Below are 20,131 nucleotides of genomic sequence, written 5' to 3' on the forward strand. Positions count from 1 at the left end.
AAACACACACACGCTGATCCAACATGCTTCACAAAGACAAGACCTCATTTAAGTTTAGTTTTAGTTGGGCAATTTTTTATTTTATGCATTTTAAAATATACAAAGTTTTATGAAAATTAAAATGTGTATATTTAAAAAATATATATATATATTATATATTTTTTTTTATAAATGTAGTTCTAAAAAATGTTTTTAAAAATAAAGTACAAAAGTATTTTAGGAAGCATTTCCCCACAGTTCAACTGATTCACCGTTTTAGATATGCATTTCTCCATTTATTATTATATATATATATATGTATAATTTTGTTTTTTATTAATTTTTTATTTTATTTGTTTATTTTGTTTATTTATTTATTTTTGCGTTTAAAGTTTTAAATGGAGACGCGAACAGAAACTTCTTGTCAGCGCTGCACCGCGAATTTATCAGTAAAATAGTTCCGCAGCTGAAAAGCTACATGACATTTCTCAGTAGCGAGGTTCTTGAAGCAGTTTAACTTAAAGATTCGCTATTAGTAGACGCTGCTGCTGAATACTGCTGAGACGCACAGACGCAGGTATTCACATGCGCTTAATCTCTCTCTCTCTCTCTCTCTCTCTCTCTCTCTCTCTAATAACCGCATTAGATTCGCATGCATTATTAGCTCTAAAATGACGTTTTGAAATTTGCAACGGAACGTTTTAGATGAGGTGCGCAAAAATTTAGTTCAACACACACGAGATTTCAGGATGGAAACATGTCAAATGTCTTGAAACAAATCATCTGAACGATGTCTTGATGTGTGATTGTGACTCCAGGCCATTAAAATTATTAGAGAAATAATGCACTCCCAAAGTGGTTATGCGGCCACGACGCCGCGCCTATATAGAACGGTCTTTCTCAGTTCTCAAACAAATTAAGAACTACATCCGATATTTATTGACTGAACGCAATCGCTAATTGCGATAGAATACACTATAACTGTTTCCACTGATTAAGAAATATTTTTGTTTGCTTGGGTGGTAATATTAGGTCTATTATATTAATAGGGAAGGAGGCTTGTTAGACGGCCTCCACCCAAACCAGCCAATGAAGAAAGAAGGCCGAGGCCGACGGTCCTGCAGGACACCTGCCAATCAAAAACACTCTGTGAAGACACGCCATACAGAGTGACCAATCACGCGTGGCGGAATTTGTGAAACGTGAGATGAAAGGATGCAGCTCTGAGCCGACACCGACTCAACAGAACGGCAGAACTCAGGGGCCTCGGGGTCCATCACGCTATGGTTACTTCAATTTAACCAATACATGTCATAACATTCACTTTAGCTTGATTTGATTGTTAATCCTGATGAGAAGACTACTTAGGAAAACGAACAAATGTCCTGTTTACTTCTGTATCTCCACAGATAAACCCTCGAGTCCTCGACGTCCCTCTCAGGGCGGTTCTTCCAGGACAGGCCCCGCCCGCAACCACACCCCTTTCTCCAGTTCCTACCGTACAAGAGCACAACTAACTCATTATTACTAGACTTGAGTGTCACTGCCATCAAAACAAAACATGCATATTTTCCAATGTCACTTGAATTTACATGCAAATAAAACACGGAGAGACACTTTTGTTTTGATGTAATTTATTTCCACAACATGGTACATTAATATGGTGTAAAAATTTGTGTCTTAGTGGTCGATCTGGTTTTAAATACCACTTTGTGAGGAATAACGTTCCTGTGTTTGTTTGACATCTGAAGCTTCTGCTCTAGCAGAGACTCCTCATGTATGTGAAAGCCTGAAACGCTCTATGCAAGTACGCAAAATCTCTTAGCAAAGCAAGCTCCGGTCATGCATCACTGCATTCCACTATTCATAATGCAATGCAAGTATGTTTTGCATCTTCAGCACGGCGGGCGTTAGTGTAAATCGACGTCCTCTACGGTTTCTCAAGGAGTCATGGTGAAGAAACCGTTTTAAGAGTATGTTGCTTCGTAAGGTTGAGTCAAGATGGTTTGCATACCATTTTACTTTCACATGTGGAATACTTAATGAAAAAATAACCAAGGGACTTTATTTTAACATTTGAGATGCAATTGTGAAAATGTCACCAACACACCAAAATAAGAGTTTTTTCGTCTCGGCATTTCAATGGTATTGATCAAGGTTGAATCAACATAGATATTGTGAAGCGGTTTCATTATCTAGTAAAAGTTCAACATTATATGTATTTTGTTAATCTCCTCCACGCCTTCTTTCGTCTGATTGACAGTTTAGATTTTTTTTTTATCCAGTCAAAGCTCTTTTAGTGTAATTGGCTTCAGCTGGTGCTTCAGTGTCTTTCTGCTGTCAAATCTTTGCTGATTTTGATCAAGTAAAGGTCAGAATAACTGCAGTAATATCTCCAGATGAACACTTACTGGACTGAAGCAGCTCAGCTTTACTTGATTCTCCATCAATCATGTTTTAGAGTCTCAAATCTGATCCTCAGGATCTTTTGAGGAGCGTTTGTTTCCAGAAGCTTTACTTTCACTGTTCCTCAGCGGAGGAATGATCTTCACAAGCCTCCAGAACATCTCACATCTTCTGAGGAGCCTTTATTTCTTCAGCTCTCAATCACTGTGTTATATGTTTGGAGCATTTCACTCTCATCTTACTGAGACAGATTACTGGAGATACAGAGCCACCTCTGATGTTTAGATCAGTTTATGTCAGTATCTGCTCTACTGTTATAAAGATCTCATTGATTTACAGCACAAGCAGCAGAAGCATCACAAGCTGTTTTAACTTCATATTCTCACTCTATCAGACTATATGAGCCATAAAAGCCTGATGGAGCAAATATATGATACTCAACTTAAAACACACATGGAAACTTTTTAATATATATATATACATTGTCTAAAGGTTCAAACTGCTTAACTATTTCATAAAAAAAAAAATTCACACATAACACAGACTATCTTTAGCTGGACATCTGAATAAAAACATCTGGTTTCATGTAATTTATACATTTGAAGGAGCTTCTTTTGAATACTGAGGTCTTTCATTGCCACAGGAGCACTCAGAGTTTGTACAAAAGCATAACACATTTGTAACCCTGCAGCACAAAAGCAGTGTTAAGTCGCTGGGGGATATTTGTAGCAATAGCCAACAATACATTGTATGGGACAAAATTATAGATTTTTCTTTTATGCCAAAAAATCATTAGGATATTAAGTAAAGATCATGTTCCATGAAGATATTTAGTCAATTTCCAATCGTAAATATACCAAAACTTAATTTTTGATTAGTAATATGCATTGCTAAGAACTTCTTCATTTGGACAACTTTAAAGATGATTTTCTCAATATTTAGATTTTTTTGCACCCTCAGATTCCAGATTTCCAAATAGTTGTATTTCGGCCAAATATTGTCCTATCCTAACAAACCATACATCAATGGAAAGCTTATTTATTCAGCTTTCAGACTATGCATACATATCAATTTCCAAAAATTAAGGAAAAGACTGGTTTTGTGGTCCAGGGTCACAGATGCGCGTCTCTGTTTGCGTACTTGCGCAGGGACTTCTTTCAGGCCTTGGTGTTTAACTAAAGGAGTATGTTTGTGTGATCAAACCCCAGTTCCGCTCTTCATTACAGAATCCGACTGAGCAGATGTTACAGACAAACTCTGATGTATTACAATATTCCCACTGAACATTGTGATATGATGATAAAAAATCCACTCTAAATTTCTTGGGAAAATAAATATTTTCAAAGGATCCAATTTCCCGAGTGTGTGAAGGAGCGGGGTGGTTTGAAATGAAACGCACTGTGGCTTGAACCAAGGCCACGCGCGTGAAGACTTGCATTGATCTGAGCGTGACGAGATCAGTGCGACATGAACACTGACGCCCTCGAAATACTTGAGTGAGAATGTGTTAGTGTAAGGCAGACGCATGCTTCATTCAGCGCCGACATCCTCTCATTCATCTCGCTTGTCTTTTTTTGTTATGTCGGCCTGTGTTTCTCTTCTCGTTTGCATCAGTAAATACACACACATACCCCTGCAGTCCGTCACAGCCGTTCTGTTCCGTCATTGGTGGGGAACCTCGGGTGCGGGCTTCTTTTTCAGAGTGTCTATAATTGATTGGACGCCACGCTTGACGCTGGACGTTACGCGGCGGGTGACGGAGTCGGTAGGGGGCGGAGTCAAGGAGCCGGTCTTCCCCAGACACTTCTGAAACCGCAACTAGAGAAAAACACAGATTTAACCCATAAACGATGTACGATACACTTCACTCTACAACTTAACACTTTATGTACAGAATCTGTGGCATGCTGTCGCTCACACCAGAAAGTAAACTCGTTGTTCATCTAAAAACGAAAACTAATTTTGAATTAAACGTTTTATGAGGGAACACAAGTTGTGTGAACAAAGTTTCTTGAGCGAATGGAAATGTGAGCTGACAATTTTTTGTGAGTAAACGCAAACATTTTGAGACTTTGAATGCAAAATTTATTGGAGACATTTTGTTAGCCAACACCAGTGTTTCAAGGGAACGCAAAAGATTTGAGTGCGAACGCAAAGTTTCTCGAGGGGACACAAAACATTTGTGAATGAAAGCAAAAGTTGCTTGCAGCAAACACAAGCATTGTGTGAGCTAACAAACGTTTTTGCCTAATGCAAAATTTCTTAAAGGGGACATATGATGCGATTTCATTTTTTCCTTTCTCTTTGGAGTGTTACAAGCTCTTGGTGCATAAAGAAGATCTGTAAAGTTGCAAAGACTAAAGTCTCAAATCCAAAGAGATATTCTTTATAAAAGTTCAGAGTCAGCCACGCCCCCTAAAACGCCTCATTCTAACACGCCCCCACATATCTACCTCACTATGTGGGAAGATTTGCATAACGCTGCCCAAATGTTCATGCAAAGAAAGAAGGCGTAACTTTTATTCTCGCTGTAGTATTGTTGCTGCAGCCATGTCGTGAAGACGCTGTGTGTTTCGTTGTGAAAGCGAAACTACTTTGTTTGGTCTTCCAAAAGAGGACGATATCCGCTTCGTCATGCCTAGAGCTGATCCGTGCTGGTCGCTGAGGAAATACATCAACTTAGTGCTGTGGATCGCCGGATCGGCTTTCACCGCTCCTTCGCCGGGACCGCCGTCCTCGACCCCGCCACCTCAGCTCACTCTTGTCCGGCTTCAGCTCACGCTAAGCCGGGGCTTTCGCTCACGCTAGGCCGCTGTGTTTTTCGTTGTGAAAGCGAAACTACTTTGTTTGGTCTTCCAAAAGAGGACGATATCCGCTTCGTCATGCCTGGAGCTGATCCGTGCTAAAATAATGTGTTTTTTTTCTTTAAACCGCATAAACACATTGCATTACACCAAATACACAAAATAATGTTCTTTTTAGCAGCATCATATGACCCCTTTAAGCGAACGAGTTTTGTTGAGTTAACAAAAAATGTTAGGTTTGCGTTTACTCAAGAAACCTTGTTTTCACACAATCTTTGCGTTTACTCTCCAAACATATGTATTCTTTCAAACTTTAAATTCGCTCAAACATTTGTTAGCTAACATGTTTGCTTTTGCTTTCTAACCATTTCATTTGCTCTCAAAACAAGTGGACTGCCTCAAACTTTGCTCACAAAACGTTTGTTAGCTAACATGCTTGCATTCGCCCAAACTTTTGCGTTCCCTCACAACACTTTGCGTTTGCACAAAAAACTTTTGTAATATTACAACGTTTGTGATCACTCAAGAAACTGTTTGCTCACACAATGTTCCCTTGAGAAGCTTTGCATTCAGTCTCAATTGTTGTGTTCCCTAAAATCTTTTCTGGTAGATCTTAATGTATGCATTTATTGTATTTATTTGTATTCATCCACAAACATTTTGTATTTGCTTTAAAAACCTTTAACTCAAATGTTTGCGTTCGCTTAAGTTCTGCATTCGCCAAAAATTCTGTTAGAAACTGTTCTTCTGAGTTCAATCAAAAAACTCTGCGTTCATTCAGAACACTTTTCTAAGCTCACAAAATGTTTCCCTGAGAAACTTTGCATTCAGTCTCAATTTTTACATTCGAGAAACTTTGCGTTTGCTTATCAAAACATGCGTTCCCTCAAACTTTGAGTTTGATCTCAATGTTTCTCACAGCATTCGCATTCATTCAAGAAACTTTGTTCACTTGCAAACATTTGCATTACCTAAAGAAATAGTTTGTTTGAAAAACTTCTGCATTCGCTCAAACGTTTGTAAGCTCACAAATTGTATTTGTTTTTTCTCACAACACTTTGCACTAGCTCACAAAACTTTTGTTAGCTCACAAAATATTCCCTTAAGAAATTTTGGGTTTAGTCTCAATTTTTGCTTTCCCTCGAGAAAGCTGTTTGCTATCAAAACATGCGTTCCCTCAAACTTTGAGTTTTACTCACAAAACTTTTGTTAGCTTGTGTTTGCAAAACTACTGTATTCACTTACTTTTGTGTTTGCTCTCAAACTGTTGCATTCACTCAAATTCGCTCAAAATATTTGTTCATGCAAGAAAATTTACATTTGTTTGCAAATGTTTTGTTAGCTCACGCAATGATAGTTTTCTCACAACACTTCGAGTTCGCTCCCAAAACTTTTAACTCATAAAATGTTTGCATTTGCTCAAGAAACTTTTGCTTGCGTTCTCTTGAGAGATTTTTGTGTTTGCTCTCAAACTGTTGCATTCGCTCAAAATATTTGTTCATGCAAGAAAATTTACATTTGTTTGCAAATGTTTTGTTAGCTCACGCAATGATAGTTTTCTCACAACACTTCGAGTTCGCTCCCAAAACTTTTAACTCATAAAATGTTTGCATTTGCTCAAGAAACTTTTGCTTGCGTTCTCTTGAGAGATTTTTGTGTTTGCTTTCAACTTTTGCGTGCCCTCTGGAAACCTTGTGTTCGCATAAAGTACTGTCACTCACCACACAGGCCGACTGCACGGCCTCCGACACGCTTCCCGCATTGGGTTCGCACCAGAACACGTGACACTGGAAGTGCTGGTTTCCCGTGTCCATGATGAACGCAAACGTATGGACATCACGCCCCACGCCCATGAAAGACAGGAAGCTCACACAACACTCCACTATGACTTGCTCCTCCTCTTCCTGTCCGAACAGAAGAAAAATGACAGCAATAAACCTGTCTAGCCGATGTCACCAGCTCTGAATTACTTTCACAGGCCTGTGAATGTTTCATCAGGATCCAAGCAGAAAAAGAAGAGCTTGAGTCGCACAGTTTTGACTTCTGTGCAGTGAATTTTACTGGTGTCCATATGGACCACGTTTTGTGTCATTTGGACATTTTAAACTAAAAATGTACAGGTGAATTAATCCTTAAGGGCCAAACTTGGCATTTATGTTTGCGAAGTAAGTGAATAAATCTAAATTATTGGATATCAGTCCTCATGGGTCACACCCCAAATTACACTGGCTTATATCTGCAAAACAACTGAACACATTTTTGTCTCTAGATGACATTTAATGACAAAAAGCATTGAAATATAATTTTTCCTCATAACTAATTTTTTCCATTGCATTTCCCTTTATGGGCTCCATAAAATGCAGAAGAGTGAAGCACGTTTTTTGCTTTTTTTAAAAAAGCACTTTCAGTAAAATTGACACAGTTTTGTTCTCGAAAGATCGCATTTGCCCTCAAAACAACAACTTGTTTGCTCACAACACGCTCGATCAAGAAACTTTGTGTTGGCTCCCAAAAGTTTTGCATTCCTTTTAAGAAACGATTAGGTCACAAAACTTTTGCATGCACTTACAAACATTTTGTGTTCACTCTCAAACTTTGTGTTACACTCTTAAAAATAAAGGTGCTTCACGATGCCAAAGAAGAACCTTTTTGTCTAAATGGTTCCATAAAGAACCTTTAACATCTGAAGAACCTTTCTGTTTCACAAAAGCTTCTTTGTGGCGAAAGAAGGTTCTTCAGATTATAAAAAGATAAGAAAGAGATGCTTCTTTAAAGAACCTTTGACTGAATGCTTCTTTGTGGAACCAAAAATGGTTCTTCTATGGCATCGCTTGAAGAACCTTTATTTTTAAGCGTGTAGCTCACAAAATGTTCTGAGTTTAGTTTTTGAGAAACTTTGCTTTTCGCTTTCGAAACCGTGTACGCTTAAGGAACTTTGCATTTGTTCACAAAAATCGTTTTTTTTTTCCTCCCGTCTCATGTTTTGTTTTTTTAAAGCACTTACATGAATATGGTAAATGTGTTAAACTGTTTTTGCAGTCACTCACTAAGATTTTGCATTCCCTTGAGAAAATGTGTGTTAGTTCACAAAATGTTTCCGTTTCGAACATGCTTCACTTTTCTGTATTTTGCAGAGCCCCTAAAAAGGAACATGATGATGGATGGAAAGAATTAAATGGGAGAAAAAATGATTTCAGTGCTTTTTGTGAACGAATGCAAGGTTTCTCAAGTGAACACAAGCACTTGCATGAATTATTTGGTAAATGTGTTAAACTGTATTAAGAATGTAAATGTAAGAATTGTCTAAATCAGTATCCAATCAAAATTCAATTTCTTTAAAAATGTTTGTCTCTAGACTACATTTCATGACAGTCAGACAAAATCCAAGGATTAGTTTGTAAATGATCGTCTATGCGGAGATGGAAATGAATGTGCTTTTTGCTGTTTTTAATATTTAGCAAAAATGTGAATCTGATGAATGTGTATGCCTGAGTGGGAAGTTTGAGGTCTCTGTACAGTGTCTGATGCACAAACTATTTCAGGGCAGAAGAAAATGTAGAAATTGGCACAAGAATGTAAAGCGTCACCTTTTCTTTGATGACAGTAATTGTGGCGTCAGCGACGTTGAGCAGGACAGGGGTCCAGTCCTCTTTCCCTGCGGCGGCCATCAGACTGTCTATCGCTCCATTTATCATGTCCATTCCTGAAACACACCATTTGAGAAAAAACATTACAGTTCCTTACAGTTACACAGGGTGAAGGTTAAAATAAAGAATCGAGTAGAAATGAGTTTGCTTCCCAAACCTAGTGATCAGTCTGACTGTCAGCATCCAAACAGAGATGAAGCACACAGAGTGACTGATTTACTTTGTCAAGCTGATTTGAAATGATGTGTATTGTGAAAAGCACTTTACAAATAAATTTGACTTGACTGATTTGAATACAATCAATACAGGCGTCATGTCAATGTCAACGTCAACGTCAAATGTCAACATTTTTGATATCGATACCGGTTCCTGAACGATACTTTTTTCGATACCAATTTTATGAAACCAATTTTAACAAGATTTACATTATCTAAAAAAATCAAAAAACTTTGGTTTTATTTTTCAGCTTGTTGATGTTTCAAAGACTCATCTCCTGAGCCACTGCACAAAGGAACAAAATGTAACCAACTCAATAAATCAGTGCAAATAGTTTTAATAAAGCTCAGTTTACACATCTGTTAGCTACATTTACACTAGTGCGTGTTCGTTTTAAAATGCATAGCTCAGACAGAATCATGATTTCGATTTATTTTCCACTGTTGAGCATTAGCAGCTTCCAGCGCTGTCTGCTTGTGTTCTCTCTTCGCTTGTCGTTTGTCGGAGATAGTGGAAAGCCGGCTTGAAACGCAGTGGAAACGCCAGTATGACGAGGATCGTTTGTCGTGTGCACCACATCTCTGAGTGTAACCGGTGTAAACTAGTAGTTGTGTTCAGCTTGACGCAGACCGATCTGTGTATTACAGTACCACGAGAGCTAAAGAGAGCAGACTGCTCCATACGCTTTCGAATCGCTCTCTCGGATGTCAAACACTGATCAATCTGCGCCGCACCTCTTCTAGTCGAACACACCGGCTAGTGCTGCAGGTTTATTGGCTCACTGACGCTGATGAGATTAACTTATCTCCTCCTCCTTAGGTATCGAAATTCGGTACCGAACGACGAGACGTTTTTTGATACTCGATGGTATTGAGGCATTTCGGTCGGTGCCTAAAAAGTATCGAACTCGATACCCAGCCCTACTCATTACATGACGTGCACAAGACTCATCTCAGAAGTGCATGCTGCAAAGCCAGTGACGTGATGCTTTCTCCCATTGTGTTGGGGTCAATTTGACCTACACTCGATTTTCAAACTGCTTGAAATACTGGTTAAAGTATTTATTTCTTTTTCAAACTTGGTGAATGTTTCTCATTTAAGGTCAAGAATGTACATGCAAAATTTCAACACAGAGATGTGTTTTGGAAAGGCTGCACAAAGTTTGTTGGGGTCTGTCTGACCCACACTCGATATTCAAACTGCTTAAAATACTGGTTAAAGTATTTATTTATTTTTCAAACTTGGTGAATATTTCTCATTTAGGGTCATGAACGTGCATGCAACGTTTCAACACACTGATGTGTTTTGGAAAGGCTGCGCAGATTTTTTTAGGACTTTTGTGTTGGGGTCAATTTGAGCCACACTTGATTTTCAAACTGCTCGAAATACTTGCTTACAACTTTTGTGTTGGAGTCATATTGAATTCCATGCAGTTTGCCAAAATCAACACTTCGAAAGACACAAGTCAGGTAAAAAACAGAAAACCTTTATTGTAGCTTGACAAACACAAAAATATGCAATACATGTGAATTTGTGTAATTCAAGACTCAACGTTTACTCAAAACTGAGATTTGTCTTCTGAATCAACCAAAGAAAATTCACTGTTTCTTCATCTAATCGAGTATAAATCTGGCTTGTTTTGGATCTCAATTGTGAGAAACACATTTCAGTAATTAATATAATATCAGTATATTTTATAACTGGCATCTCAAGCTTATTGGAATGCATTTTTGCTTGTGTAGTTCCATTTATTTCTGTAGTGTGTTTTAGGCAATACAGATTGTTTCAAAGCAGCTTGACATTGATAAACAGGAAATGAATGGTGCTCAAAATTAATAATTTATGAAACTATTTCAATTTCAGCTGTAAAGCAGCTCCACAGAAGACAATACTGTCATTATTCAGCTCATTTTTGAATCAGTTTAGTTGAATAACAGTATTGATGTTGCAAAGTAACATGGCTCATTTAATAAGGACGCCCTTGGTTTTTGTTCAAATTAAGTTCACTGTGTGTGTGTGTGTGTGTGTGTGTGTGTGTTTTACCTATAGGTCGCAGTACTGACGTCATTCCCAGGTAAAACGCATGGAAACTGTGTTGTAGGTCAGTCTTTGGTGTTGGAAACTCTACTGAAGAAACACACCGATGAGAAACACGAACTGAACATCACACAGAAGATTTCACTCATCGGTCCAAGCGCCGGCGAGGGAATCTATGCTCTAAATGCATTCTAAACTCTGAATAACATTCAAATAAAATGTGGAATTATGGAATTTAGTTATTTTAATTTATTAAATTTTTATAAATACAGTTCTAAAACAAACTTTTATGCTCGAACGCAAAAGTTCTTAAAAGAAACTGTTACTTATGAAAAAATACTGTAATAATCACAAAATAAAATTAATGCAAATTCATTAGAAATACAGTGTAAACCCTGAAGAACATTCAATGGAATTATGAAATGTATTTTATTATTATTTAGCAAATAAAGTTTGAAATAAACACTGTTATGCGCTAATGCAAAAGTTATAAAAATAAATTGCTATTTATGAAAAAAATAAATAAAAACCTGTAATCACAAGAGTAGAGAAATTATATAAATTAACTGGCAATAAAAAGAGCAAATCCAAAAGAACATTCAAGTTAAACTTCTGGAATTATGGAATTCAATTATTTCTATATTTTTACTTAATTGTACATGCACAATACTTTTTTTAAATGCAAAAGTTAGAAAAAGAAATGTATTTAATTACTTTATGAATAAAGTTTGAAAAACCTTTGCATTACAGCAAAAGTACCTTAGCCTATACATGGAGGGCCTTCAAACGGGGCCTTGGAGTCAAACAGGTCACTCACAATCCTCAAACGTCCAGATTTGATTGGTCATGTGACTGAACATCATTGCCGGCGCGTGTGAAGCTCTTACCTCTCAGAGGAACATCAGAGCTGAGCTGAGACGAGGAGCCAGCGATGGGACCGATGCTCCTGCGTTCGGCCATAATCTGAGAAAACAAACAACACGACTGAGTTAAACAGCCTGAGTTCCTCTCCAGCCCCCTGTCAGTCTCTCTGCTCCTGCGGGTCATTAATCTGAAGACAATAAATCTGAGCTCAATGTTAATCAAAGCCTGTGGATGGACGTGCTGAGAGGGCAACTTTACGTGAGGATGGACGGCGCATACTAACACACACACACACACACACACACACGCAACCCACGACGCAAAGAAATACTAGAAACACAGATATTTTCCCTAAGAAGACACATTTATCTTTCCACAGACCGACGGAAAAGGCTTCAGATCAAACCGGACAGATGATTGGTTGCTGTGGCTCTTTCCTCATGAATTATTAATGAGCCTGATAATAAATATACGACTAGTGATTCAATTTGTCAGTATGGAAGCGAGTGTTTGTTTGCTGTGATTGTGAACGTCTGCGGATTGTTTCTCGATTCTCGCTCCTCACCTTCGAGCAGATCTGCTTCAGGCTGCTGGCGACGCTTTCCGCGGGACTGTCACATTGAAACACGTGGCATTTCAACACACGCGTGTTCTTGTCACGGGCCACATATGCAAAATCCCTGAAACGAAACGAGAGAGACACTTTGTGTTTGAGTTTGTAAAGCAGGAATCAGTAAACAGGTTTAAAACTAGAAACACAGACATCAAAGTGCGCGCGTTACTGTCACAGGACTCAAGGGGGCGCTAGAGTTTCCATCAGATGTTTATGATAATAAATCAGATTATTATTCATGTAAGTAGATATAAACACGTCAACAGTTGAACTAAGTTAAACTAACTCAGGCAGCGGATGGAGGATCTGTAGGAAATACAGATAACTTAAACTTTTAAACAAAATACTTTTTTCACATTATACTGAAAATCACACCATTTACGAGCAGATTTTCACAAATTGAGCAGGCAAAACAGGCTAATTATGATAATTTTTAAATTAACACTATATATATATATATATAAAACACTTGCTAAAAATGCATAAAAAATTAGAATTAAATGTAAAAACAATCAAAATAAAACGCTCACTAAAAAGCAATTAAATCACAAATGCAACGCTTTAAAATAAATATTACAATAAAAACATCAAAATAAAATAAAGTCCTTATTAAAAATCAATCAAATAAAAAATGTACAATTAAAATAATACATTTTTAAATAAAAACAAACATGCATGTCATGACCATTAATAACCAACATCACAGAGCCGTGAACAAGCGAGTGTGTTAAATTATTAAAATATTAACTTTAATCTCAGGGGGCTTCAAGTACATATTTTGGCTCAAAGCAGTTCAGATGATTAAAAAAACATTTGGGAAAAGCCAGTGTAAATAATTCAACCACAGGAACCTCGCACAGATTCATCATGCAATTCATCAAATGTCCACAAATGAAAATGAATTGTGTTCAGGTTGAAGAGCATTTGCAGCATGATTGTGTGAGGCATTAGAACAGGACAGCAGCTAATGAGACACCAGCAGAAAACCATCCGTCAGACAGAGACCTGAGAGAAACCGTCAGCTGGAGGAATATCTATACGTGCGTGTTGTGAATGTAAAGGTTAATGGTTTTGTGGCCGTGTTTCAGTGTCACTCGTGACATTCAGAGTACTGCGGCGACCGCCAGCAAACCTCGACACAGTCAAACACTTTCTGACGTCTAGAGCAGCTCGATCTGAGCAAACGCTCGACAAAATACACAAAAACACACTGCTGCTGATTAAACGTCTCCATTATATTATGCTAGTCCAAAAGAGAGTAATTTTAGTACATCAAGAGTAACTAAATTCATTTTCGGTTTTATTCTGATTAATTGTGCAGCCCTGGTGGCTGGTTTGGGTGGTTGCTAGGGTGTTTTGGGTGGTTGCTAGGTGTTTTTCTCTGGTATGGTCTGAAGCGAGTGTGATATTCTGGTCTGCTGTGGGTGGTTGTTCTGGGTGGTTTCTATGGTGTTACTATGGTGTTTTGGGTGGTTGTTAGGGGTTTTTCTCTGGTATGGTCTGAAGCAAGTGTCTCTGTGATATTCGGGTCTGCCGTGGGTGGTTACTAGGGTGCTCTGGGTGGTGTCTAGGGTGTTGCTAGGGTGGTTGCTAGGTGTTTTTCTCCAGTATGACCTAAAGCAAGTGTCTGTGTGATATTTTGGTCTGCTGTGGGTGGTTACTAGGGTGTTATTAAGGTGTTTTGCATTGTTGCTAGGGTGGTTACTATGCTGTTGCTAAGGCACTGTAGTTGGTTCATCAGTACAACTAAATAAAATGAAAAATGTTTCCTTGGTGACTATATTAAATAAATACTGTTTTTTATATATATATATTTTTTATTTGACTTATTTTGTCAAGTCAAGAAAATGTTTAGTCTTAGTTAACCATAATAACCTGAAGCGGTTAAATTGTCAGTGTCCATATTTTTAGTAGATGGCTGAGGGAGGTTGATGATCACGTGTTCATGAGTTTATTTAAATGCGAGACAGAAACGCTGCAGTCTGAATGTGGCTTTTTATGTGTCTGAAAACTGAATTCCCTATAAACGTCATGAACTGAAGTTCTGAGTAAAACATACTGACACACTCTCCTCCGTCTCCACTTGCTACCTGCACATGAAGAGACTTCAGCTGACACGCTAAATCACAGGTGTGTGTTTCTCAGAAGTCTCAGAGCCCCAGCAATGAACCCATTCTGTCTGTCTGCACACACATACATACACACACACACACACACACACACAGACAGAAACTGAAGGGACTCTGTGAGGACAATGATGAACTACATTATACGTTCAACTCACACTGTCAAATACTAATGAATGCACTGTTTATAATGAGAACATTACACACGTTTACCAAGCTGTCTGTATGAGACCCTGCATTGACTTCTGTTGTTCCTATATTAAACCAATGAGTGCTGGTCGTTAAGTCAATCCTCACTCACTAGTGCTGATAGTGCAGCGCTGAAACCTGTATCACTGAGTGTGTAAGTGCAGTGTTTGTGCTCCAGACATGAATGATTCCTCACATCATGTGTGTTGAGGAGATTTCGCATTAAAACAGGTAAAAAAACAAAAACAAAACATAAATTAATTAAACACTCACAGATGCACACTGAAGGAGGAACACTCTTTTCAGCATAGTAACCACCTGCAACATCCTAGCAACCCCCCAAAACTCCCTAGCAACCACCCACATCACATTTTTTTAATTAGTTTTAAATCACATTTTGAATTGCAGTGCACAATTTTTATCTGAACAAAAATGCAATTAAGACTTTTTTACCCCTGATTGTGCAGCCCTTCCACCCACAACACCCTAACAACCACAAAGAATACCTTGGCAACCACCCAAAACACCAACAAAACCCTAGAAACCAGACAGAACACCCTAGCCTCCACCCAAAACACCATAGTAACCACCTACAACATCCTAGCAACCACCCAAAACTCCCTAGCAACCACCCACATCACATTTTTTTTAATTAGTTTTAAATCACATTTTGAATTGCAGTGCACAATTTTTATCTGAAAAAAAAATGCAATTAAGACTTTTTTACCCCTGATTGTGCAGCCCTTCCACCCACAACACCCTAACAACCACAAAGAATACCTTGGCAACCACCCAAAACACCAACAAAACCCTAGAAACCAGACAGAACACCCTAGCCTCCACCCAAAACACCATAGCAACACTTTAGCAACTACCCACATCACACTAGCAACACCTTAACAACCACCCAAACCACCACCAACACCCTGGAAACCACGAACCCATTCTGTCTGTCTGCACACACATACATACACACACACACACACACACACACACACACAGACAGAAACTGAAGGGACTCTGTGAGGACAATGATGAACTACATTATACGTTCAACTCACACTGTCAAATACTAATGAATGCACTGTTTATAATGAGAACATTACACACGTTTACCAAGCTGTCTGTATGAGACCCTGCATTGACTTCTGTTGTTCCTATATTAAACCAATGAGTGCTGGTCGTTAAGTCAATCCTCACTCACTAGTGCTGATAGTGCAGCGCTGAAACCTGTATCACTGAGTGTGTAAGTGCAGTGTTTGTGCTCCAGACATGAATGATTCCTCACATCATGTGTGTTGAGGAGATTTCGCATTAAAACAGGTAAAAAAACAAAAACAAAACATAAATTAATTAAACACTCACAGATGCACACTGAAGGAGGAACACTCTTTTCAGCATAGTAACCACCTGCAACATCCTAGCAACCCCCCAAAACTCCCTAGCAACCACCCACATCACATTTTTTTAATTAGTTTTAAATCACATTTTGAATTGCAGTGCACAATTTTTATCTGAAAAAAAATGCAATTAAGACTTTTTTACCCCTGATTGTGCAGCCCTTCCACCCACAACACCCTAACAACCACAAAGAATACCTTGGCAACCACCCAAAACACCAACAAAACCCTAGAAACCAGACAGAACACCCTAGCCTCCACCCAAAACACCATAGCAACACTTTAGCAACTACCCACATCACACTAGCAACACCTAGAAACCTCCCAAATCACCACCAACACCCTGGAAACCACACCATAGCAACACCTTAGCAACTACCCACATCACACTAGCAACACCTTAACAACCACCCAAACCACCACCAACACCCTGGAAACCACACCAAACACCATAGACACCTAGAAACATCCCAAACCCCCACCAACACGCTGAAAACCACACCAAACACCATAGCAACCCCCTAGCAACTAGCCACATCACACTAGCAACACCTAGAAACCTCCCAAACCACCACCAACACTCTGGAAACCACACCATAGCAACACCTTAGCAACTAGCCTCATCACACTAGCAACACCTTAACAACCACCCAAACCACAAACAACAGCATATACACCACACCAAACACCATAGCAACGCCCTAGCAACCACCCAAACCACAAACAACAGTCTAGAAACCACCCACATCATACAGCTAAACCACCCTAGTAACTGCATAGCAACACCCTTGTTTTGTGACGGTGAGTTTAGCACAGGCTAAACTCTAGTCCTTCATTGTGCAGTTTGTCTGTTGGACCTTCATCTGTTCGGTATTGGTTTGTCAGATTGTACTATCATTACACACACACACATCCTTGTTTATACTACCTTGTGTACTTTTGTTGGACCCCACAAAAGCATCATATTAAAAATAATAATAATAAAAATGTTAGATATAAGAATGTTTTCTGTGACAGGTAGGTTTAGGTTTGGACGATAGTATATTTAGTCATGTTATAGTCTTATATAAAAGATCATGTCTTTGTGGGGTCCTTAAATTGGTCAAGCTTTCCTTATTTTACTATCTTTGTGGAGTCTTTTGGTCCTCACCAAGTAGTAAAAACAAGTCCACACACACACTCTCTCTCTCTCTCTCTCTCTCTCTCTCTCTCTCTCTCTCTCTCTCTCACACTCACACACACACACACACAGAGAGAGACCCACTCTCTCTCTCTCTCACACACACACACACACTCACCGACTCACTCACTCTCACACACAATCAATCACTGCCTCTTTCTGTCCTTTTCCCAAAAGATTGTGATTGTTTCAGCATGTCATTAATATCTGTCACCTCCATACAGACCCTCAGAGACACACACACACTCTCTCTCTCTCTGACTGTATTGTGCTCACATTTGCAGAACAGCAAAAGTCATAAAACATTTACACACTCAGACAAACAGTGTCTCTTTCTCTGCATATTTTTTTTCTTGTATTTCTGCTTGCATTTGCACAATTTTGCACAAAATTATGCATGGACTCAGATTTGCTAAAAAAAATCAGTTACTGAAACCATAAGGCATCCAACACGTAATAGAAACACTCATGTTTATATAGCCTAAACAAGCACATTTCATAGACTTTTCTATAAAACTAATTATAATGACTCTACCCAAAAAAGACCAAATGTAGCAGACAATTTCATCCTTAAAGTAAATTAAACACACACACACACACACACACACACACACACAAACGATTGCATGGAAACAGCAGCAGTGCGATGCAGCAGTGTGTGTGTGTGTGTGTGTGTGAGTGTGTTACTCACACTGATGTCACTCATCAGCATCCAGCTGCACTCTGGGTCATTACTCCCATCGCCACGACGACCAGCATCCAGCACAAACACACTCTCTGATCTCTCCGTCTCTGATCCGTCCCTCCCTCAGCAAACACACACGCCGCTCTGAGAGCCCAACACACTCCAACAACCTGCTCTCACTCGCTCTCTCACACACACACACACTCTCTCTCTCTCTCTCTCTCACACACACACTCTCTCTCTCTCTCTCGCTCTCTCTCTCACACACACACACACACTCTCTCTCTCTCGCTCTCTACTGCTGAAGGGATGCTGGACGATCAACAGACAGACAACAAGTGGAAACCAGAGGATGGAACGAAACAAAACAAAAAATTAAGAGGAATATAAATGTTAAAAAAAATCACAGACAGATAAATTAGCAAAATAAAAAAAAAAAGAAATAGGGAAAAGAAAGAGTAGAAACAGAAAAAAACATGCAAATTTGAAAAAGTGTCGTATTTCGGAGAATTAAAGGGAATGAAACACTTCAGCGTTTATTAGGTGAAATAAGAGAATGTGTTTCACTATCAGTGTGAAACAGAGATGCTACAAAAAGAGGGAGGACTCCACACACACACACACACACACACTCACACACTCCCTCACTCACACACTCACACAGCTCCATATATAGAGCTGTGACTTCATCGCTTCAAAACCACGTGTGCACGGACACAGAAAACGCTGAGTGCTCCAAATATAGCGCAATGACTTTATCCACCGAAATACACTCATTCATATTGTATAGAACAGAGTGTATGTGTGATGAGTGTGTGTGTGTGTGTGTGTGTGTGTGTGTGTGTGTGTGTGTGTGTGTGATGTTTCTCTGACCGCACTCCTTCGTCATCTAAGAGTTATCAGCTGTCATTGTGAATGCAGTCTGACAGCATGCACTGTTTTCTCTATGATTTGTGCGTGTGTGATGTTTCTCTACAAGCGCAGGAAAAGAAATGCACAATATTTCTCCATTTTCCTTTCTTAACCAAGTTTATGGTCTCTAGCATCTCTACTCCATTTCTATGTGTCTGCATCTCTTATTATAGTACTTTTACAAGTTTTAAAATATAATAATAAAAAAAAAACTATTTACTGATTTTGGATAATTTTACATTTGCATTAATTGAGCATTTTAATGTCTATCATTTTTATGAATTTTTACTTTCATTTTTTTCATTATTTCATTATTTTTTTTTTATTATAAGTTAAACTAAAATAGAAATGTTGCTGAAATAATTTAGCACATAAATAACAAAGTGAATCTATGTCTGCAGCGGCACCTGCTGGTGAGCACCGGTACTGCAGCCACACTATCAAACTCAATGAAACGAAGCTCATTTTCATCGCTGACAGTCAACTATCATGTTATAGAACAGCAGCTGATTTTAATGAAAATCTTCATCATCCTGTACTCACATGATATGGGTTATTCACGTCCACAAATCTGTGTTTCAGCAGAACAAATGCTCATTAATGCACAGCAGCAGTTACAACAAACCCTATTTGTTAGAGCTCATTTGTTTATAATTATAATAACTAATGATTTTCTTAGCTGAAGGGTTTTGTAGCACCAAACAGAGACAGTCTTGTGATGAAGCTGGTCAGTGTAGTATGATGTTATACTGTAGTGCACATAGTATGTGCTAGAAACTGAACATTATATCCATATTATTGAATAAGAGTTAGTGCACTACATGTATGATCTACTGTTCTACTACAAAATGTGCTGACTGAGTAAGTGTGCATGATCATATTTTGTATTAGTGTAGTTTATGTTCTATAACATCCGTTAAATGACACAAAAATAACGTCACAATGCAAAACAAAAAAGATATACTATATTACAGTTTTTAGTAATATTTTGAAATGGTTTTAATTTTAGATTGTAATATAAATTTTAAAGTTTTAGTAACTTGTGTGTTTTCTAGTATTTACATATATATATA

At 38.4% G+C, this 20,131-nt stretch overlaps 1 protein-coding gene across 3 annotated transcripts in view; it reads right to left on the reverse strand.

Annotated features, from left to right (window-relative positions):
- Window positions 1-3,461: 3,461 nt before the first annotated feature.
- LOC107559622 (amyloid beta A4 precursor protein-binding family B member 2-like) overlaps window positions 3,462-20,131 on the reverse strand; it is a 29,334-nt gene continuing 12,664 nt past the window's right edge. Inside the window, exons 6-11 of one of the 3 annotated variants that reach the window (XM_016243517.1) lie at window positions 12,519-12,633; window positions 11,977-12,052; window positions 11,096-11,176; window positions 8,777-8,892; window positions 6,911-7,093; window positions 3,462-4,203 (exon numbers count right to left, since the gene is read on the reverse strand). In XM_016243517.1, the coding sequence (XP_016099003.1) occupies window positions 4,048-4,203; window positions 6,911-7,093; window positions 8,777-8,892; window positions 11,096-11,176; window positions 11,977-12,052; window positions 12,519-12,633 (727 nt within the window). In that variant the 3' untranslated portion in view covers window positions 3,462-4,047. Of the gene's footprint in view, window positions 4,204-6,910; window positions 7,094-8,776; window positions 8,893-11,095; window positions 11,180-11,976; window positions 12,053-12,518; window positions 12,634-20,131 lie in introns of all 3 variants that reach the window. The other 2 variants (XM_016243516.1, XM_016243518.1) reach the window with 2 other exon arrangements.

The sequence above is a fragment of the Sinocyclocheilus grahami genome, unplaced genomic scaffold (assembly GCF_001515645.1).
Source record: "Sinocyclocheilus grahami isolate Dianchi unplaced genomic scaffold, SAMN03320097.WGS_v1.1 scaffold692.1, whole genome shotgun sequence".
Classification (NCBI taxonomy): domain Eukaryota; kingdom Metazoa; phylum Chordata; class Actinopteri; order Cypriniformes; family Cyprinidae; genus Sinocyclocheilus; species Sinocyclocheilus grahami.